The 23,296-nt window shown below is 42.2% G+C and overlaps 1 protein-coding gene and 1 pseudogene across 6 annotated transcripts in view; both read right to left on the reverse strand.

Moving 5' to 3' along the window:
• PRKAA1 (protein kinase AMP-activated catalytic subunit alpha 1) overlaps positions 1-22,002 on the reverse strand; it is a 32,033-nt gene extending 10,031 nt beyond the window's left edge. For 2 of the 6 annotated variants that reach the window (XM_070056675.1, XM_051853781.2), the window contains exons 1-3: positions 21,848-21,980; positions 6,665-6,806; positions 374-518 (exon numbers count right to left, since the gene is read on the reverse strand). Coding sequence is in view for 4 of the 6 variants with exons in the window: in XM_051853781.2 (XP_051709741.1) it covers positions 374-449 (76 nt within the window). In the remaining 2 variants the exon portion in view is untranslated. Of the gene's footprint in view, positions 1-373; positions 519-2,345; positions 2,465-3,805; positions 3,848-4,283; positions 4,378-6,664; positions 6,807-21,847 lie in introns of those variants that run through there. The other 4 variants (XM_070056673.1, XM_070056674.1, XM_070056676.1 and 1 more) reach the window with 4 other exon arrangements.
• On the reverse strand, positions 11,565-12,202 carry LOC138845186 (small ribosomal subunit protein uS8 pseudogene; annotated as a pseudogene).
• Positions 22,003-23,296: the final 1,294 nt, after the last annotated feature.

The raw sequence follows: 23,296 nt of genomic DNA on the forward strand, positions 1-23,296 counted from the left end.
TTAATATATAATTTTGTTCATATAAGTTCACCTTCTAGCTTCCAAGTTTTTAATAATTCCATCACACTCACCTCCCTTGTTCCCCATATCTGACTCAAAAAACAGGAACTAAGGTTGCTACATTCCCTTCATAAATAACAGTCCCTTTTCAAACAAGTTCTCTAATACTACCAACTTAAATTGTTTACCTACTATCCTAAAACCCAGTTATAGAAACAAAGCTAAGAAAAGAGAATGCTCATTTTCGTATGTTCATAAACAAAACAGAAAGAATACTTCTGAATAATCAATTACATAACATAAAAGTTATCTGGAAAATGCTAGGTATGTTCATGAAAAATATGAACATATGAAACTATAAAAATATCCTTACCAAAATCAGCTATCTTTGCATTCATGTGTGCATCAAGCAGGACATTTTCAGGTTTCAAATCTCTATGGACCACCATATGCCTGTGACAATAATCCACCCCAGAAAGGATTTGTTGAAACAAACGTCGACTTTCTTTCTCATCCAGCTAAGAAAGGAAGAGAAGTATCTTAAAGGTGTGTCTCTCAAAATAAATACTTCTACCTATAAAAGTGTCAAAATGTATGAAATCTTCCAAATGAATTTTACTCATGAGACATTTTTGAAATACAAAGTAGATACATGCAGTACAAAACAGAAATACTAAGAAGATCCTGGAACCCAAATCAGTAACTCAACTTTCTGGTATTTTTCATTGGCATTATGACTGCATTACAACATGAAATATAGAGGAAAGTAACTTCAAAGTTGTAATTCTTATTTAAAACTATGCATGTTTTTGCCCATATGGAAATATTTAATCCTTCATTCCTATAACAGATATGAAGTATTTTTGGACACCTTCATTGTACTACACACTGTTTTAAACATGATATAGCAATAGATAAAAACAAAGACCCTAATATAGTTGACAAAAATATACAATAAATAAGCATAACATCAAGGAGTAATAGTGCTTTGTAGAAAATGAAAGCAAAGTAAGAATATAGAGAGTGATGCTGAGGTGGGAGATACTATTTTAGACTACGAGGGGAAACATTTAAGCACAATTAATACGTTAGCAAGCAATGACATTATAGTCCTAAGAAATTAAAGACATTTTAATTTTAACAAAGAAAAACCTTAATTCATCATAAAATGTAAAAACATTTATCTTTGGTGCTTAATGAAAAAATCGCATGTGATGCCACAACTACCTTTTTAAAAGTATGCTTTAAGAACTTCTCTAGCTATATTTTTATGATGTTTTCTCAACATAACTAATAACTAATGGACATGCCTACACCCAAGAAGTCATTTTAATAAGTAAGCTATTAATTCTCTAGGCAAAGGGACTCTAGTATGTAATCTTCTAACACAAGTCATGAGTTAGCATTCTAAAACCAGAATTTCACACATTAAAGGGAATGGATGATCTGGGAGAAAAAAATCAGTAACTTGTTTTCAAAGCAAAATTAAAATACTACTGAAGTGCTATGGGGCACCCTTACTCTAGGGGAAAAAAAACTAATATTTTAGCAATCAAATATTTTTATTTCTATAAGAAATGTAGGTTCATGAAAAAGAATATCTGTTCAAAATATGAAACAGGAAAAATTTAATCACTTAAACAGAATATAAGTAAAATACCTAGGTAGGCTACAAAAATGAAAAATTTTATATTCATTACAAATACAGTACAAAGGATAAAGGAAAAGATGTCTATAAAGAAAGAGAAAAATCAGTGCATGCTAGACACAGCAGATAGAATCTTTTGTCTTCGTTCCTTGAAACATCAATAAAATGACACTACCAATACAAGAGGCAAATAAAGACAAAAAGAGCAAGAGAAGAGACAGCAGTAATCAGGAGGACTGGCCAAGTTGTACACTGGATGGAACAGTGATAAATACTTAGGCAACAACAGAAAGAAGAAACCTAAGCCTACAGGAATGGAAATGAGTAAGAAATAAATTCATCTGTACAAAGAACCTTGCAAAGGCTCCGACCCTGGAAATATCAGGAACTTCTGAAGGTAGAAGGGAGAGTGGGCTGAATACAGAACTGACTGAAGTAAGAAACGTAATCATCCCTACTGAAGAATAGATTTATGGTATACTCTAGTAAGATGAACAACTCTGTTCTCAAAGATAACCAAGGCAAGGATGAGGCATCATGAGGAAAACACAGGGATTAAGTGAAAGTCAACACACTGATTAGTGAGACCTGTGCACTCTTCACTCAGCTCCTAGAGCAGTGGCACAAGGCTGATAATACTGTCAAGATTAGAAGGTTTCTTCTGGAACAAGTATCAGATATAAGAAACACTACCTACCAATTCAACCTATGGGAAGGCCTCACAATCAGTAAATTCTACCAACAGGAGCTTGGCATTTAGTGCTTCATTCTTAAATACAAGTGGACAACAAAAATCACCAAACATCTCTTGAAGGGCTATATGCAGAAGACAAAGAGAAAGCAAGAAAGATCTTTGAAACAGAAAATATGATGGCTGAAATTTTAATGTTAATCAGCAGACAAAATGAAGAAATTCCTATAATGTCAAACAAAATGACACAGAATGAAAATGGAAAAGTTATGAAAATAGGGCATTAATTCAACTTGGGCTTGTTTTTTTTCCAGGCAAAGCTGCCTGGTGCAGCATGGGGGAGGGGGAAGTAATTAAAGGAGAATGCCTGAAGTAGAAATAGAAACAAACCATGCTAAGAAATAGCAAAATCAGGGTAGGAACTACAGCACTACAGGTTAGGCCACCACTTGGAATGCCCAATCCCGTATCAGACAGAGTACAGTGAGTCTAGCTGCTCTACTTTGGAGTGTGCCTAGGAAAGCAGAGGATGATGTCTCAAGTACCTGAGACCCTGCCACCCATATGGGAGACCCAGATAGAGTTCCAGGCTCCTGGCCTCAGTCTGGTTCATCCCTGGCTGTTAAAGGCATCTGGGGAGTAAACCAGCAGATGGATGATATCTCTATCTCTGTCTCTCTTCTCTCTCTCTCTCTGCCTTTCAAATAAATTAATACATAAATCTTTTTCTAAAAAAAGAAACAGTAAAATCATGGGGCAGGTGTTACTCAGCAGCAGGTTAAGTCACTGCTTGGAACGCCTGCATCCCATATCACAGTGCCATCTCTCTGCCATTCATGTGGGAAACTAGGATGGGGTTCCTGGCTCTTGCCCCTGACCTGGCCCAACCCTGGATGTTACAGTCATCTGGGAAGTGAACCACTGGATTCTCTCCCTCTCTCTCTGTCACTCTGCCTTTCAAATAAAAAAAACTTAAAAAAAGAAATAGTAAAATGAAAAATTAACTTAGTTAATGTCTTTGATTTTGGTGAAAGTAAAATACGCTATGTACCGCGGAAGAACCAAGGGTTTGGACCTCTGCACCCACATGGGATGAAGTTTCTAGCGTCTGGCTTCATCCTGGCTAGCCCAGCCTTAAAGGCCATTTGGCAAGTGAACCAGTAGAAAATCTCTCTCTCTCTGTAACTATGCCATTCAAATAAAAAATAAATCTTTTTAAAAATGCTATGTAGAACAAATGAAGATGTAACATAAATAACTTTAGATTGGGAGTAAGAGAAATTGTCTTCTCAGTGCTGATATGAATCTTTCAGAAAGGGGATTTTGCAGACCACATACCTAGGAATGAAAAAAGTATGGGCAGGGGGCGGGGTTCAGCTTTTGAAAATACTGGTTAACTTAAAGTATTATTCAAAATATCTTCTGAAGTTCCTTCCAGCTCTAAATTCTTTAAGTCTAGGTCCTACCTCCTTCATGAAGCCTGTTACTACTCCAGGTACATCAGATTTCTGAAACCAAAAAATGAATGCAATTTAAATGTAGCTAGGGTGGACTAGCAAGGTCTAGATTTTAAGTATTCAATAATATATTTTCTAAGAATTAATTATATACTTCAAGACACAATTTTTAAAAATTGTATATTCCAAAAGCATTAAGTGTGAGGATTATGAGTTCTAGGGTCTCAATCCAACTCTTTCTTTAATAAATAAAGTGAGCTTGAGCAAGTATATAAACTGTGAGGCTCTATACCACATCTATGTAAGCACTCTAGGAAGATAATCTTTAAGGCCCTTTCTAACTCTAAATAGTCTATGATACTAAACAAATACATACCCAAGGAAATGAGTTATTAAATATACCTATTAAAATTGCTTTCTGACATGATGCTAGTAAAGAATAAGGGGCGTTACAAAATATACACAGGATTAAATCAGAACCGCTTACCCTTCCATTTTTACAGATATAATCAAATAGCTCTCCTCCTGAGACATATTCCATCACCATGAAAATATCAGATGGTGTACTGATGACCTGGTACCTGGTGAGAGAAAACATTATCTACTAATATTAAAACATGTATATCCATTCAATAAATATCTGCTAAGTACTTGTAATATACCAGGTATTATGCTAGAAGCTAGAAAAACTGCAGGGAACAAAATGGATTCTCTGCTCCCATGGTGTTCAAGTTCTAGGCACCAGGAAACAGATACTAAATAAATAGGCAATATCTCAGGTGGTAGAACCTGCTATAAAGAGAAATAAACTGTTTTATATGGAGGGCTCAAGGAAGGTCTCTAATAAAGTAATATTTGGGCAAAGCCTGAGGAAGTAAGGGAGCCAACAATGTCTATTTCTAGGAAAGGGAACCAGGCAGGAGTTAACAGCAAGTGCAAAGGTCCTCAGGTGGAAGCTACTTGGCATATCTGAGGAATGGTAAGGAGGCTAGAGTGGAGTAAGCTGGGAAAGAGAAATACAATGTGGAAACAAAAGTGTAACTGGAGGCCAAAGGCCACAGAGCTCTACTTGCCATGATGAAAAACTACTAAAGGTTTCTAACAGAGGAGTCCCATGGTCTGACATGTTACAAGGATAACAATGGCAGCAGTATAAAGAACTGACTGAAGAGATGGTAAAGGTGGAAGCAGAAGGCTACTGCAGTAGTCATGAGAAATTAAGATGGTTCAGACCAGTTTGATGGAAATAAAGAAACTCAGAAATAGTCAAATCCTAGATATATTTTAAAGGATAAAATGGAACAGATGGTAGGAAGTGGGAGAAATAGGGAAATTAAGGATGGTTCCTAAGTTTTTCCTCTTGGTAACTGGCTATTAATGGAGATGGTGAAAACTATGGGAAGAGCAGGTTTAAGAGGGTAACAGAGTTCAGCTTTGGCCACATAGGGTTTGAAATGCCTCACATACATCCAAATGGAGCTGTAAAATCAGCAGTGAGCTTGTGAGTCTAGAGTTTAGAAGTTTCAAAGCAGGATATACACATTTAGGGAACAGTAGCATACAGATGTTACTTAATACCATCTCAACATGAGGCCAGCGTACTGTGGCATAGCAGATAAAGCTGCCACCTGCAGTGCTGGAATTCCATATATGTGCTGGTTCAAGTCCCAGCTGCTCCACTTCCCATCCAGCTTTCTGTTATGGCCTGGGAAAGCAGTAGAAGATGGCCCAAGACCTTGGGCCCCATACCCACGAGAGACTCGAAGGAACTCCTGCTCCTGGCTTCAGATTGGCCCAGCTCCAGCCAATGCAGCCATTTGGGGAGTAAACCAGTGGACGAGAGACCTCTCTCTTTCTGCCTTTCAAATAAATTTTATATATATATATATATATATATATATATATATATATATATGCCAGCATTGTGGTGCAACAAGTTAAACAGCTGCTTACAATGCTGGCATCCTATATTGGAGTGCTTGGGTTCAAGTAACAGCTGTTCCACTTCCAAACCAGCTCCCTTTTAATGTGCCCAGGAAAGCTACAGATGATGGTCCAAGTACTTGGGCCCCTGCTCCCCAGGTCAGAGACCTGGATGGAGTTCCAGGCTCCTGGCAATGGCCTGAACCAACCCTGACTCTTGCAGCTATTTGGGCAGTAAACCAGCAGATAGAAGATTTTTTCTCTCTCTCTCTCTTACTGTTTCTTCCTATCTCTGTTGTTTTGCCTTTCAAATAAACAAATCCTTAAAAATAACATATACCTCAACAAATGAGAAGAGGTGACAGTGAAACAAATTTTGAGTCATCCAGTTCATTAGAAAAGGCTGTGAGGTTTCAAATTATAGCTTGCATAACAAAGCAGGAAGTGAATAGTAAATTTATTACCTGTAGGTGCTACAACTGGTAGCAATACAATAGAAGGGTTACTGGATTACTGCCCTTTTCAAATAATAGATTCCTATAGTTTTGTTATATGTATGATCAGATATAAATAGGATGAGGGGAAATCTTTTTCACTGCATTGTCATTAGTGAGGCTAAGTGACATTATGTGGAAATTTAGGTTGTTTTTACTAGCAAATCATTGCTGGTTCAATAGCAATAGGGGCATGGAACACTGTCAGTCAGAAGGACATCTGTCCAGAAGATGAAAGAATAAGAAGGATAATAGCTAAGAAGCACAAGGTCAAAACACAAAGACAGGCTTAACTGACCAAACAGGGTTAGAAAAAATACATGAGCAGGAAGAAACTTTGCAAAACCCTCAGGAAACAGAAATATCAGTAATATTTCTCAGAGGAAGATGAAGTAGATTAACAAAAGTGATAAAAAGATGACTGAACCATGTTTAATGTGAACAAGCTTACAATTTAATTATATGAGGATGCCTGAAAAGCTTGAGGTTCTGAATTTCTCTGCGGATTTTTCCTACCACATCCAGGCTTCGAATTTTCTGTCGATTGAGTATCTTCACGGCAACTTTATGCCCAGTCAATTCATGTTTGCCAACTGTAAGAGAAATAATTTTAATAAATATAAGGCTTGACTAATAATATATTTAGATCTATTCTAAGAGTAGTAAGGTTAGCATTCTCAGAAAATATGTGAACAGATTTAAGTTCTTTTCTCTTCTGCCCAATATTTGCCCTGCATGTTCAAATGTTTCAGAATGAATCTGAATGAAAAATACTAAGAAAACGGTAAAAGTGATCTCTTATAGAAGGGAAAGCTAGAAGGCTAAGACAAGAAAGAAAAAGAAAAGAGACTTTCTTTTTGCTGTATATATTTTTGTACTTTAAAATTACCATACATATAAATTGAACTACTAAGGGGATATACAGTTCTATAGTCTTTAACAGGTGTAGAAATTGATGTAACCACCATTATACTAGGATATACAGCAGTTCCATCATTCCAAAAAACTCCATCATGACAGACTTTAGTTTAATCCTGTTTGAAGGTACTTAATAGATGTTTGACTTGGCAAGTATAAAAACTTTAACCTTCTATTTACTCATTTGTAAAAATAAGAATACCACATACTCCATAACAGTGACTGTGATGAATACATGAAGTAGTGTTTGTAAGGCACTTTCCAGAATGCCTGCCACACAGTGAATGATCAATAAATAAATGTTAGCTACTACTAATTTTTTTAAAAGATTTATTTATTTGGAAAGCCGAGTTACAGAGAGGCAGAAGCAAAGAGAGAAGCCTTCCATCCACTGGTTCACTCCCCAAATGGCCACAACAGCTGAGGCTGGGCCGATCTGAAGCCAGTTTCTTCTTCTGGGTCTCCCACACAGGTGCAGGGACCCAAGTACTTGGGCCATCTTCCACTGCTTTCCCAGGCACATTAGCAGGAAGCTGGATCAGAAGTGGAGCAGCCAGTACTTAAACCAGTGCCAATAAGGGATGCCGGTGTCAGAGGCAGCAGCTTCACCCACTACACCACAGCACTGGCCCCTAGCTACTACTAGTTAGGGTTATTGATTTTCTGTTGTTCCTAGAACTGAATTATCTGCTTTAATATCTGAACAGCCAGTCTTATCTCAGTTCTTTGATCTGCACTCTTTTAGATTCTAAAGCATTCTTTTATGCAGACATATAAGTACTACATAAATAATACCATCATTTTCATGCATCTAGTTCCCATTCCCACAAGTTTCATTCTCACCAACCTGCTCTACCACCACCACCATTGCTGAGATTTCCAACTTCCAAAGTTCAACCAATTTCCTGACTTTAGTTAAAGTTCAACTGATTATTCTTAGGCATATGTGTATTTACTTATAGCACCACTCCCTGACAGTGACTTTATCTATTACGTAAAAACTACAAGAATACTTCTTTGATCATAGAAAAGTTAGAGGGGGAAAAAAAACACAGGTCATTTGACTTACAAATTATAATTTTTACAATATAAAATGTAGTCGATCTATAAAACATAATGTAATTAAGGTATACAGCTCACTAGTTAGTATTTCTGACATACCCAATTTGGATCCAAACATGCTCTCTCACCAGCCCTGAAGATGAGTATTAGCAACATTTTACAGGAAATTGAAGTTCAGCAAAATGATATAACTTGCCCAAAGGTACACAGCTAATGAGTGGCAAAGCCAAAATTTCAACCTAAGTCTGACTCAAAATTAGTGAAATGTGATAAATGTTTCAAGAAAGGTAGTTCTGAAGACACTGTATATTAGAATACAAATGTATACATCCTATTAATAAAACAGAAATAAAAGTTAAACATATCAGAAGAGTTTCTAATTTATTGTCCTGTAGTTTTGAGATGAATAGGCTCAATTCCCCGAAACTAATAGAAACTGTTCTAAAAATTCTTTCTTTTTTTTAAATGAAGATTTATTTATTTGAAAGAGTTACAGAAAGGGAGAGAAAGAGATCTTCCATCTACTGGTTCACTCCCCAGATGCCTGCCAACAGCCAGGGCTCGACTGGGCCAAAGCCAGGAGCTTCATCCGTGTCTCCCACATGGATGGCAGAGATCAAGTACTAGGACCATACTCCACTACTTTCCCAGGCCATTAGCAGGTAGCTGCATCAGAAGTGGAGCAGCTGGGACACTAACCAGTACCCATATTGCATGCTGGCACTGTAAACAGTGGCTTCAGCCACTACGGCATGATGCCAGCCCCCTAAAAATTCATTTTTTAAGAATTACTTATTGGAGCCAATGCTGTAGTATAGCGGGGTAAACCCACCTCCTGCAATGCCAGCATCCCATATGGGCACCGGTTTGAATCCCGGCTGCTCCACTTCTGATCCAGCTCTCTGTTGTGGCCTGGGAAAGCAGTAAAAGATGGCCCAAGTCCTTGGGCCCCTGCACCCATGTGGGAGACCCAGAAGAATCTCTTGGCTCCTGGCTTCGGATCAGCACAGCTCCAGCCGTTGTGACCAACTGGGGAGTGAACCATTGGGTGGAAGACCTCTCTCTCTGCATCTTCTTCTCTCTCTGTGTAACTCTGACTTTCAAATAAATAAATCTTTAAAAGAAATACTTATACTTATGGAATACCTGCATTTATACGTCAGGCTCTGCTACAACTATCCTTTTCCTGTATCAGAACAGGAATCCAGTCACTGAAAATCTGCCACATGTCAATTTCAATGACACTTTATTAACATAGTCTATCAAACCAATTTAAAAGTTACTAAAAAAAATGAAATGTAAGAGAAAAATAAGGAGCATAAAACTAAAAATATATAAAATTTAACCACAATAATGGGTTGAGGAGTGTTGCTCAAAATGCATGTCAACCTGGAACCTCAGAATGTTATCTTACATGGAAATGGGGTGAAATGAGGTCCTTACAGATAAAATTAAGGATCTCAAGATGAAATCATCTTGAATTTAGGGTAGGCCCTATATGTAAAGGCTAGTGTGCTTTAAGAGAGAACACAGAGGCCGGCACTGTGGCACAGCGGGTTAAAGCCCCAGTCTGCAGTGCCGGCATCCCATATGGGCGCCAGTTCTAGTCCTGGCTGTTCCTCTTCTGATCCAGCTCTCTGCTATGGCCTGGGAAAGCAGTGGAAAATGGCTCACCCATGTGGGAGACCCATTAGAAGCTCCTGGCTCTTGGCTTCGGATCAGCTCAGATCTGGTTGTTGCAGTCATTTGGAGAGTGAGCCTGTGGAATGAAAGACCCCTCTCTCTCTCTCTCTCTACCTCTCTCTGTAACTCTTTCAAATAAATAATTCTTAATAATAAGAGAGAACTCAAACACAAAGAAAGAAGGCATCCATCTGAAGACAGAACAGAGACAGAAATTATACTACCACAAGCCAAGGAATAGCAGGAGCCACCAGAGCTAGAAAAGGCAAAGATCAGATTCTCTACTAGAGCCTTTCTTCAGGGCAATGTAGCCTTCTGACCTCCAGAATGTGAGAATAACTTTCTGTTGTATTAAGTCATTCACCTTCCAGGCACTTTGTTACTGCAGCCCCAGCATACTGAGACAGTATTTTTATCAGCTGAAAAGTGAATTCATGGTGCCCCAGCATCATGATGCAGCAGGTTAAGCTCCGCCTGTAATGCTGTCATCCCTTATGGGCACCAATTCAGGTTCCAGCTGCTCTACTTTCAATCCAGCTTCCTGCTAACATGCCTGGGAAAGCAACAGATGACCCAAGTGCTTGTGCTCCTGCTACCCACATGGGAGACGTGGATGACGCTCCACATCCCTGGCTTCAACCTGGCCCAGGCCCAGGGAGTGAACCAGTGGATGGAAGATCTGTGTGTGTGTCTGTAAGTCTTACTTTCAAATAAATAAAATATTTTGGAAAAAAGGTGAGTTACCTAAAATACCATTTAAATTAACAAGCTAACTAAATTCACCTTTTGGGAAAACATTTTCTAAACTGTACTACACACATTCATATTACTTAAATGGAACACACTGTACATGATTGTTGGGAGCCACTGTGTTGGTTTCCCTGTATAGGCCTCTGTTTAGATTAACCTTCAACTACAAATCACTAGAAAGCTCCATTTGTACAGATCACTGATACGGTTGGCGCTTGGCCTTCTGGCTTCAGTGCCCCCTGACCTCACGACCTCTTGTATCTTATAAGAGTATTTGGTGGCTGTAAAACCCCACAGTAACTCCCCTTGTCAAACTGATGTTGATTTAAAACTCCTGTAAAACCATTCCTTCGGACTATGTTGTAAAATGACCCCTGCTTGCCCTCGACTGCCACAATCCTTGCCTTGTACTATATAAGCTGCCTCCGTCTCCAATAAAGTGGGACCTTGATCAGAATACTGTCTTGATCTCCCTTCTTGTGTCTGGTTTGTCTCTCCATTCAGGTCTGCCCTCCTTGTGTCCTAGATAATTACCCCGCGGGCCGGGGAACATGATGACAGAGAACCAAGCAAATGTTCAGCTTGTATGAGCATCAGTATTACCCTGTGCTCTCACACAGGATAGCCTGGAAGTCATTCAGCTGTATAGGATTTCTTGATCCTAGTCGGTATTATGTTCTAGCACAAACTTTGTTCAACTTAGTAGTCTTCAATCTCTTTTCTTTTGGCCCATTGAGGCACTTTGTTTGTATGTATATATTACATCCCCAGAAAAAGAATCCCAAGAAAGCGGGTATTTAGCCTATCAGTTAAGATCCATGTAACCCACATCAGAGTGCTTAGGTTCAACTCCCAGCTCCAGCTCCTGACTCAAGCTTCCCCCAATGCAGACCCTGCAAGTCAATAGTAATGGCTCAAGTAACTGGCTTCCCGTCACCTTCATGGGAGACCTGCATAGCATTCCTGACTCCTAGCTCCTGGCTCCAGCCCTGGTTGTTGCAGACATTTGGGGAGCAAGTCAGCAGATGGAGACTTTGTTTATTTGACTCTGCCTCTCAAAAAAGAAAATGTTTTTATCACAGTACTTTTTCTCCTGTGTGTTTCATCTTTGCTTCTTCTTGGTTCATGTCAGCTGAAATTGTCAGCATAGTGAAAACAAACTGACAGAATGAGAACAGATCATTCTGCCATTTTTCCAGATCTTTAAGTTGCCCACCAAACCTGAAGATGATCACTCTACACTTATTTAACCTGTGAGGTTCACATAATTTTCTCAGTTCTGTGATCACTAGTGATTTCAAATTCACCAATGTAACCATGTTTCACCAACACAGTTAGAAACTTGACAATGACTTTGAAGCATGGCCTAATAATCTGGAACTCACCTCTCCTTTTGGCATTGTTGATGCTCTCAAGACCACCAGCCAGAATATTCATGTACATCATTATGATGGCACAGAAATATAATGGGAAGAGCACAATCTTTTTTTTTTTTTTTAAGATTTTATTTACTTATTTGAGAGAGAGTTACAATGAGTGGGAGAGACAGAAAGGTCTTTCACCTGCTGGTTTACTCCCCAGATGGCCGCAATGGCCAGAGCTGGAGCCAGGAGCCAAGAGCTTCCCCTGGGTCTCCCATGCAGGTACGGGGGCCCCAGCGCTTGGACCATCTTCTACTGTTTTCTCAGACCATAGCAGGGAGCTGGATCAGAAGAGAAGCAGCTGGGACTCAAACTGGTGCCCATATGGGACGCTGCCAGTGCTGCAGGCAGAGGATAACCTACTGTGCCACAATGCCGGCCCTGAAAGAGCCCAATCTTAATCTGACACAAACTTTTCCCTCCAAGGTTTAGAAATAATGTCCCAAGACTGATGACTCTCCAATTTACCCATTCTCCTCCTTCCTTCATCCCAGCAAAATCTGTGTAATTTAAGGCTATCATATTATAATCTGTTACTTATGGGAACAAATATATTTGCCTTTAACTCACCTACATACTTCAATATTAAAATTTCAGGGAACAGAATTGTGGCATAGCAGTTTAAGCCTCTACCTGCATTGTATGTGGGTGCTGGTTCACCTCCCAGCTGTTCCATTTCCAATCCAGCTTCCTGCTAATGTGCCTGGAAAAGCAGCAGAGGACAGCCAAGTAGGCCCTGCACCACATAAGAGACCCGGAAGAAGCTCCTAGCTTCAGCCTGGCACAGCCCTGGCTATTATAGCCATCTGAGGAGTGAACCAGCAGATGGAAGATCTCTCTCTCCCTCTCTCTCTGTAACTCTGCCTTTCAAATAAATAAATCTTTTAAAAATATTAAAATTTCCATAGCGCAATACTTTTTAAAACAGTGTATCAGCTTAGGAAACATCCATATTACATTCAGGTCTCATAAGAAATCTGTGATGCAGGTATCATCTTATTTTACAGATAAAGAAACTGCGGCTATAAGAACCTATGTAATTTGTCAAAGTAAAGCTATTTTGACAAACTTGGGACAGGTCTTCTAATTACAAGTCTTTTTTTTTTTTCCTCAAAGATTTTATTTATTTATTTGAAAGTCAGAGTTACAGAAAGAGAAAAGAAGAAACAGAGATCTTCCATCTGCTGGTCACTCTCCAATTGGCCACGACGGCCAGAGCAGACCAGGCCAAACCCAGAAGCCAAAAGCTTCTTCCAGGTCTCCCACATGGGTGCAGGAGCCCAACCACTTGGGTCATTTTCTACTGCTTTCCCAGGCACATTAGCAGGGAGCTGGATTGGAGGTAGAGCAGCCAGCATTGGAAACTGAGCCCATATGGGATGCTGGCATCTAAGGCAGCAGCTTAACCAACCTACTACACCAACATTGGCCCTGACTCCAAGTCTTTGACCTATTCACTCTACCCTACTATTTCTCTGCAGTGGAAGGGGGAAAAGTACTGGGTACAATACCAGAATTTGAACTGTTTTCTCAAAACAAGGCTACAGATTCTCTGTTAAGTAAACTTGGTTGCAGCCAAACTCATTGCTACTTCCACAGTTAACGAATGTAGTAAAAGAAATACAGATTACTAAGGGATTTCAATCTTTTGCAAAGTTCAAAACTTTACTTAGTAGGCTAAACGTCCACCTGCAACAATGGCATCCCATATGGGCACCGGTTTTAGTTCCAGCTGCTCCTCTTCCAATCCAGTTTTCTGCCATGGCCTGGGAAAGCAGTAAAAGATGGCCCAAGTCCTTGCACCCCTGCACCAGGGTGAGAGACCTGAAAGAAGCTTGTGGCTCCCTGCTTCAGATTGGCCCACCTCCAGCCATTGCAGCCATTTGAGGAGTGAACCAGTAGTTGGAAGACCTTTCTCTCCATCTTTTCCTCTCACTGTCTATAACCCTACCTCTCAAATAAATAAATAAAATCTTTTTAAAAAAACTTCACTCATCACACTGCTACTATTTCACACACACACACACACACACAAAAAAAAAACAGCACTGATATGTTGCTTTTGAATGAAATGGAAAAAGGTATTTTGGCCAAGGAAGACTTACTGGCTACACACAGCAGTGATTACAAGCATTCACAATGTCTGTCCCACAAAAATAGCATATTAGTCAACTAAGTATTAACTAACAAAAATGCTACTATAATCTAAAGGAAACTTTATCTAATAATAACACATTGTAACAAATGCTCTTCTATTCAGACATAATCCTGAAGTGAAACAATATTAGACTTTGAAAGAGAGGATTTTAGGGGCCTGTGCTGTGGCACAATGGGTTAAAGCCCCTGCCTGCAGAACCTGTATCTCATGTGGGCACTGGTTCGAGCCTCAGGTGCTCTACTTCCAATCCAGTTTTGTGCTATGGCCTGGGAAAGCAGTAGAAGATGGCGCAAGTCCATGAGCCCCTGCAACCCCATGAGACCCGAAAGAAGCTCCAGGATCCTGGCTTCAAATCAGCTCAGCTCTGGCTCTTGTGGTCATTTTGGGAGTGAACCAGCAGATGGAAGACCTCTCTCTCTCTCTCTCGCTCTACCTCTAACTCTGTCTTTCAAATAAATAAAATAGATCTTTTTTTTTCTTTTTAAAAAGAGGATTGTAATAGGATAGAGATACTAGAAAGACAGAAATATCTACTGAAGTTATTCTAATGGCCTAACTATTAAATTACAAGAATAAAACTTTCACTGCTGAAAGTATTAGGGAAACACCTTAATCCTGGAGAGGAATAGTTTTAAAGGCTACAGATGGAAATTTAAACTACTTTTTTTCAAAGAAAACATGTCAGACATACCAAAACATCCACCAAACACTCAATTACTTCCACCGGCTTAAGAAATAAAACATTACAGATACACATAGACGCCTTCTTCCTTCTTCATCTCTCCCTAAAGGTAACCACTACCCTGAATTTGGAATTTGCTTCCCACACTATAGATTTTACTACACAAATAAGAACCCATAAATAATACAGTAATAATGATGTTCATGTGATTTTTTTTGCAGATTTAATTTTAGGTATTTTGAATACGTAATGCATGTACCAAATACACAAAAGTACAAAAGAATATATGAGGAGTATGTGTTTAGCCCAGTGGTTAAGATGTCTATATACCACACAGGAATACATGGATGTAATTTCAGGCCCTAGCTCTGGTTCCAGCTTCCAACCAATGCAGTCACTAGGATGCAGCATTGATGGCTCAAGTAAATGGGTTCCTGCCATCCAGACAAGAGATCTGAATTGTGTTTCAGCTCTGAGCTTTGGACCCAGCTCAGCCCCAACTATGGCAGTCATTTAGGGAGTGAACCTGTAGACAAGAACCCTGTCTGACTCTCAAACAAGAACAAAAAAGGATATTCAGTGTAATGTCTCCCTGCTACTTTTCCCTGAACAACTACTAAAGCAGGTTTGTGTAAACCTCTAAAGAGACACACACTCCACATATATATGCACTCACACTTGGACACTTAATTGCCTCTTCCCCTTTTTAAAGAAATATTTGTGTATGGCCGGCGCCGTGGCTCAATAGGCTAATCCTCCACCTTGCGGCGCCGGCACACCGGGTTCTAGTCCCGGTCGGGGCGCCGGATTCTGTCCCGGTTGCCCCTCTTCCAGGCCAGCTCTCTGCTATGGCCAGGGAGTGCAGTGGAGGATGGCCCAGGTGCTTGGGCCCTGCACCCCATGGGAGACCAGGAAAAGCACCTGGATCCTGGCTCCTGCCATCGGATCAACGCGGTGCGCCGGCTGCAGCGGCGGCCATTGGAGGGTGAACCAACGGCAAAGGAAGACCTTTCTCTCTCTGTCTCTCTCTCTCACTGTCCACTCTGCCTGTCAAAAAAAAAAAAAAAAAAGAAAGAAATATTTGTGTATCAATCTATATATGTATTTGAAAGGCAGAGTGACAGAGAGAGGAAGGAGAGACAGAGAGGATATTCAAAGCTTCTTTCATCTGGTTCACTCCAGCTCCTTAATGTGCCTGGGAAAGCAGCAGAAGATGGCCCAAATGCTTGGGCTCCTGCCACCCATATAGGAGATCCAGATGGAGTTCCAGGCTCCTGGCTTCTGCCTGGCCTGGCCCCAGTTGTTGTGGCCCTTTGGGGAGTGAGCCAGCAGAAGGAAGATCTTTCTCTCTTGCTCCCTGTAACTCTGCCTTTCAGATAAATAAATCTTTTAAGATAAAAAAATCTTTTAAGATTTATTTATCTGAAAGGCAGAACTACATATAGAGAGAGGGAGAGATACAGTGCCTGGTCTTCCATCTTCTGATTCATTCCCTAAATAGCTGGGGCCAGGCCAAGCCAAAGCCAGGAGCCAGGAGCTTCTTCCAGGTCTCCCACATGGTTGCAGGGGCTCAAGTACCTGGGTGATCGTTGTGGGTAATCACACTGGAGTCCCACAAGAGTTACAGAGCACCTCTAACCCAAAAAGAAAGAGAAAAAGCAAAACCAAAATGGAGTTACTTAAGTTAATGCTACTAAGCAGAACAAAAACGGAGTTACTTAAGCTAAGGCCACTAAGCACCAGGAACTGCCCAGACCATCTGTCAGAAACAGACACAGGTGGTGAAGCCTGATATGGACAGGAGGACATTACATCATAAGAAGCAGCCAACCGGAGCCGGCGCCATGGCTCACTTGGTTAATCCTCTGCCTTCGGTACAGGCATCCATATGGGCGCCGGGTTCCAGTCCCGGTTGCTCCTCTTCCAGTCCAGCTCTCTGCTGTGGCCCGGGAGGGCAGTGGAGGATGGCCCAAGTGCTTGGGCCCCTGCATCCACATGGGAGACCAGGAGGAAGCACGTGGCTCCTGGCTTAGGATTGGCGTAGCTCCGGCCATAGTGGCCATTTCAGGGGTGAACCACTGGAAGGAAGACCTTTCTCTCTGTCTCTCTCTCTCACTGTCTAAATCTGTCAAATAAATAAATAAAATAAAAGCTGGCTACAACATTACTTCACCGACACTACTGCACCATGATTGGCCACACCCAGAAGACACTTAACACACCATTGGTCACACCCTAACACCAACATCTGGTTGGTGACACCTAAAAAGGATGAGCCGGTGATTGGTGACACCCCAGAGCACACTCACGGCCCACCTACTCTAGAAGGAGGCTAAAGAGGCTAGCCTCACCACTGCTCTGCTTCCCTTCAGGGACCATGGCTCAATGCGAGTGATGATCAAGTAGATCCACCACATCCTGCTGAAACTTTGCCTGTGTCTTTGCTGGCTGAAACTCTGCTCACTACTCCACTGGATCCAACCTCGCCTGGACGTTCCAGCCGCTGCTGAAGCTGACATTGGAACCGGACTGGACTTCTCATCGGTGACCTCTCCAACCCTTCACCTCACCATCCGACTTGGAACTCTGAGCCTACTGCCCAGAGTGCCAGTCATTCCACGACCACTGCCCGTAAGTGACTTCTGAGATCCAGCTCTCCAAGTGGTAACGAAGACTTTGGACTCTGGACTCTGAATGCAGCATTCATATACACCCTTAGCCATGAGTGTTTAGATTGATTATGCTTTTTATGCTTCATACTTATTACTATTGCTGGATATTTTTAGAGATCGTCTTACTCCTAGATGTGTTATGATCTGTGGACTAATGATATATATATTGAGTGGTACTGACCCTTAAATGTGTGCACTGAATATATATGTTGAGTGATACCGAACAAAAAATTATATTAAAAAGACTATCATGGTTCTGTGGAATTCCTCTGACACTTCACATTAGCCTTGTCGAGCTGCATGACAAGTGGCCCTCGAGGCAATCCTCCACTACTTTCGCAGGCACATTAGCCAGGAGCTGGAACAGAAGTAGAGCAACTGGGACTAGAATTGTAGCCCATATAGGATGCTGGCATTGCAGGCAGCAGTTTAACATGCTGCACCACCATTCCGGCCCCTAAATAAATCTTTTTTAAAACATAATTCAAGTATAATCTCAAATTAATAGTTTTTTGTTTAAACTTTCCTCCCAAAATGCTATCATCAAACAACCAAATAAATATTTTAGCTTGCAACAGAAAACAAAATAAATCACTATGAATTTATAGCAACCTTCTCTCCCAAATTAAATTTCCTATCAGCATGGAATATCATACTGGGAGTTTTTCTGCCTATCAATATTACGTATTCCATGAGATTCCTTTTCTATGTTGAGTTTACCAATGAATATAACTAATTTCAAAACTACCTATTCCAAATTGTCTTGACTTAACTATATTGCTAATCCTGTTATAGCAAAGAATTTTTGTCAAAATCAGGCTGTTTTGCCTACTCATAAAGCATCTATATCCCAATTTTCTCTGATCTTAACTCTAACAATACTTATTGCTGTGTAGGTGCCTATCCTGCCTGCCCCCCTACACTAAAAAAGTATTTTGGAAGATGACACACATACACATCCAAGGGTTGGCCATCATCTTCCAAAGGTAATGTTATCTCCCTTTCTAGTGCCTGCTTAAGAACACAAGCCTAAGTCAAATGGCACATAGTATCACTGACCAACCAGCAAGAGAGGTACACAAGCCTTCCTTGCTCTGAGAGAACCAGAGATAGTTGTGCTTACTCTGAGTTGGATTTTTCTATTCCTTGTGACAAAAAGTATCCCAAGTGTTTAATATCTTAAAAAAAACTAACTAGGTAAAGATCATGACATATATAAACTAACTTTTTTCAAAAGATTTATTTATTTATTTGAAAAGCAGAGTAACTGAGAGGGAGAGGCAGAGAAAGAGAGATCTTTTATCCACTGGTTCACTCCCCAAATGGCCTCATAGGCTAGAGCTGGGCCAGACTTCCGGGTCTCCTACATGGGTGCAAGGGACCCAAACACTTGGGCCATCTTCCTCTTGTTTTCCCAGATGCATTAGCAGGGAACTGGATTGGAAGTAGAGCAGCTCAAACTGGCACCCATGTGAGATGCTGACACTGCAGGCAGTGGCTTAACCAGCTACGTCACAGTGCCAGCCCCTCAACTAACATGCTTATAAAAATATTTAGCCATATCCATGAAATCTGTGATCTTTTTGCTATCATTTTGGTCCTTCTATATTTGGGGAGGTTGTTATATTGGACAGACTATGGCACTTCATGAGAGGCACATTTGCAGGGAGAAGTTTAAGGAACAGCAGAGTCACTGAAGAGATTCACATCACAGCCACATCACAAAAGATCAACTCCAGAAAACAGAAGATGTCTATTCCTTCTCCATCTACTGTGCCAAAAGCCAATTAACAAATAGGAAAACAGACTTGACTCTGTTCAGGTCTTTTTTAGCAGAATGATGAACATCCCAATCAAAAAAGAATTTTGAGAAAGGGGTGAGGACATCAACAAAGTCTCTTTCACTATTTCAGAGACATTACTGAGCATTTCTTACAACTACTGGCAAACTAAAAACCTGTTTATAATCACTAACAAGAAACAGCACAGAAAAAAAAAAAAAACAAACTTCAAGAAAACAGAAACATGTTACTGTCCTAATGTAGACCCACCTTAATGGCTGTTACTACTCCATATTGGAGTTTGCTCCTTACTTTATTATACTACTGACCTTGTTGGTTAATGCCCATCCCCATGGGTTATACAACAATATTCCACACCTATGGCTCAGAATCGGCAACAGAGGCACGCACTTGGCTCATCAGCTAAGACGTTATTTGGGATGCCCCACATCCATGTCAAGTGCCTTGGTTTGAGTCCCAGCTGCCTTTCCAATTCCAGCTCAGGCTAATGCACACCCTGGGAAGCAGCATGTAATGGATCTAAATATCAGGTCCCTGCTATTCACATGGAAGACAAAGACTAAGTTATGGCACCTGGCTTCAGCTTGGCCCAGACATGGCTGTCGTAGCCATTCAGGGAGTGAATCATTGGATGGATGATCAAGATCTTTCACTTTCAAAAAATGAAAATAAATAAATTGGGGAGGGGGGGCCGGGAGGATGTTAACTTAGCTCTGGCAGAACAAGGCTCAGTTAATTTACTGTATACTCTTTCATAAACCTTTTCTTCCAGATCAAATATTTACCAAAAACTTAGTATATACTAGTCAAAGGCTTCTTATTTATCCAATGCCAATGCAATAATTATTCTTATCAGTTCCAAACTTCCTCCACATCCCTAATAACAAAGTCATATTTGTAAGGAAAAAGAATGTATGCCTCACAAAATTTGCAATTTAAACTTTTTATATCAGGATTGGATTAGAGAGCAAGTTTATTACTTGCAGAATATTCATGCTTTTCATAAAGGTAAGAAGTTCCAGGGCTGGCACTGTGGCACAGCGGGGTTAACACTCTGGCCTGCAGCACCAGCATCCCACATGGGTGCCGGTTTGAGACCCGGCTGCTCCACTTCCAATGCAGCTCTCTGCTGTGGCCTGGGAAAGCAGTCCAAGATGGCCCAAGTGCTTGGGCCTCTGCACCCACATGGGAGACCCAGAAGAAGCTCCTGCCTCCTGGCTTCAGATCAGCACAGCCCGGGTCGTTGCAGCCAATTGGGGAGTTAACCAGGGAATGAAAGACCTCTCTCTGTAACTCTTTGAAATAAATAAATAAATCTTTAAAAGAGAGAGATACTAAGTTCCACACTTAACAAAAAAGTTTAAACAGTGTGCACTAATCTGTTTATTAAATGTAAATATATTGTGGACAGGGTTTTGTTAAGACACTACTTAGAACACCTGCATCTCACCAGGTCTCTAGGTTTGTCTCTTGTTCCAATTCCAACTCCAGTTTCCTGTGCATGTGCACCCTGGGAGGCAGCAACTGATGGCCCAGGTATTTGGGTCCTTGCCACACAAGAGGGAAACCCTGCTTGAGTTCCCAGCTCCTGTCTTCTGCCTGGCCCGGCCCCAGCCTCAGCTATTTTGGGTATTTGCAGCGTGAACCACCAGATGGAAGACCTATGTGTCTGTCTCTGTCTTCCAAGTAAATAAAAATCAATTTCTAAACATTAAAAATAAATATCTTCCCAAAATAAAAGGAAACGAACTCTACTAATTAATAAATATTATCTAGAGGCAACATCTACAGTAGCCTACCAGGTTCAGCATGCAGATACTGCAAAACCGGTAATTCAGAAACACTGAAGGTCGGGAGTCTGCATTTGTAAGGTAAACCAAGGGTCGCACCAGCTCCCCTTAACTGCTTTACACAAGGTCAGTCATCTTTTCGGACGAAATGGATTTAAAAAAAAAATTATTCAGGCTATACTCAAAGCAACCTCAACTGGGAGAACATCTCTCATGCTCAGGAAACAGCAGGGGCCGTTATGCTTTCCCTAGCCTGCTGAAGACGGAAATACGGACAAGGCGGAGGACCGCCAGGAAAGCGATGGGCTGGCGTGGAGCCAAGAGCACAACCAGCCGGACAGGAGGCCGCCTCCCCCGCCTCCTGGCCGAGACCCCCGGGACCCCACGCTGCAGACCTAGCGCGCGGGGCAGCTCCGGACGCCGCCACCTGGGAAAGTTCGCACCTCGGCATCTCCTCCCTCGCACCGACCGCAGCGCCGTCGCCATGGCGACTGGTCCCCACCCTACTCCCACCCGCAAAGGGAGCAGCGCCCACTTCGCTCGGTAGCTTCGGGCACGGCTCCGAACAGAGCCCGGAGAGGGTCTGCCGAGCCCGGGAATCTAGGGACAGGGAGGACCGGGAGGAGGAAGAGGTGCGAAACGCGGGAGTCCCGCGGCTCCCGGGCCGGGGCCAAACCCTTCCCCTGGGGTCCTCACCCTTCACTTTGCCGAAGGTGCCGACCCCCAGCGTGTCCCCCAGGATGTAGTGGCCGATCTTCACCCGCCCGTCGTGTTTCTGCTTCTCGGCTGTCGCCATCTTCCTCCAGACACTGAGTCTGCGCACGGCGCCGCGGGAGGGGGCGGAGGGGGCGGGCAGGGCCGCGCCGGGGGCGGGCGGGCGGCGAGGGGGTGGGGACGCGGGCGAGCAGCTGCGGGGCCGAGCCGCCGCCCCGCGCGCGCCGCCCGGGCCTGGCCACCTGGAGCCGCCGCTCCCCCGGGCGGGGCGGGCTGCGGTCGCTGGCAGGGGCCCCCCAGTCCCCTTGGTCGCCCCGCATCCTTTCGGGCTCGGCACCCGCCCAGCTTCCCGGGTAGTCCAGGAGGGCGGTAGCCCCTCCGCCCTTTCTCGGGCAGTGGGCGCCACTGATAACCGCTTCTGTGCGGGGCGGGGGCGCCGTTCTCCTTGAGATTCCGGGGAGGGGCGATGGGCCCTGGGAAGCCCTCTGGGGTGGTGCAGATCGTGGCTCTTTTACTTGTGCAGCGTGAACTGAACCATGGCAGGGGGCTCCTCCCTGATTATCACCTTTCCTTCCCAGACGGGGTCCAGGTGCCACAGGGAGTGTTCATTTGCCTCTCGGACTTTCCCCTGCATCGCTCTTACTTCGCTGTGAGCCATAAGTTACCATTGGGCAGTTCAAGCAGGCTTGTCGGTGTTTTCTCCTGGATGCTTTCCTTAAGGAAGAGGGAGGCTGGGCACCTGTGGGGTTGTATGCTTATCAGGCAGAAAGCGATGCTACCCTGCCCTTTCGCTGTACAGGAATTACTATGTTTAGATTATCAGTAAAATGCACACTATCACGGGACTGACGATAACGTTTACAGTTACATCGACCATTTATTGTATGTGCAAGGAATAAAACTTTATTGTCTGTGTAGATGAAACCATACTATGTCACAGAGAAAGTAAAGTGTGCTTATTTGTAATATAATTTTTCAGTAAGTTTGTTACTGAATTCCACGGAGAATTATCACATGCCTCCAACAGTAGGCAAAGTCAAATGTGTCATCCAAAAAAGAAAGAAAAAAAGTTTATATGCTCTCGGTTTTGCCGTGTCATAGCATTTGGACCAGTGTCAATGGGTAAAAAGTTGGACTCTTCATGAAAAGAGTATAAGAAAGTATAAAACTAAGAAATGTCATCATTTTCCTTTCCAACAAAAATAAATTACCTCTAAAACTCTCCCATCTCCCACTTGCTTTCTCTCTGGCTCCCAAAATATATGTGCAGGCTGCCTCTAGATGCTGCCAGCAAGAAGGCCATCACCAAGTTTAGCCTGTTGACCTTGGGCCAGGACTGTCTCTTGCTGCTTCCCTCTGCACTTTCTTCACTTTTGAAGCTGGGGTAGAGAGTCTGTAAGCAGTGTAATTGTCACTCTCTTGGTAGAAACT

Source organism: Oryctolagus cuniculus, chromosome 14 (genome assembly GCF_964237555.1).
Source record: "Oryctolagus cuniculus chromosome 14, mOryCun1.1, whole genome shotgun sequence".
Classification (NCBI taxonomy): Eukaryota; Metazoa; Chordata; class Mammalia; order Lagomorpha; family Leporidae; genus Oryctolagus; species Oryctolagus cuniculus.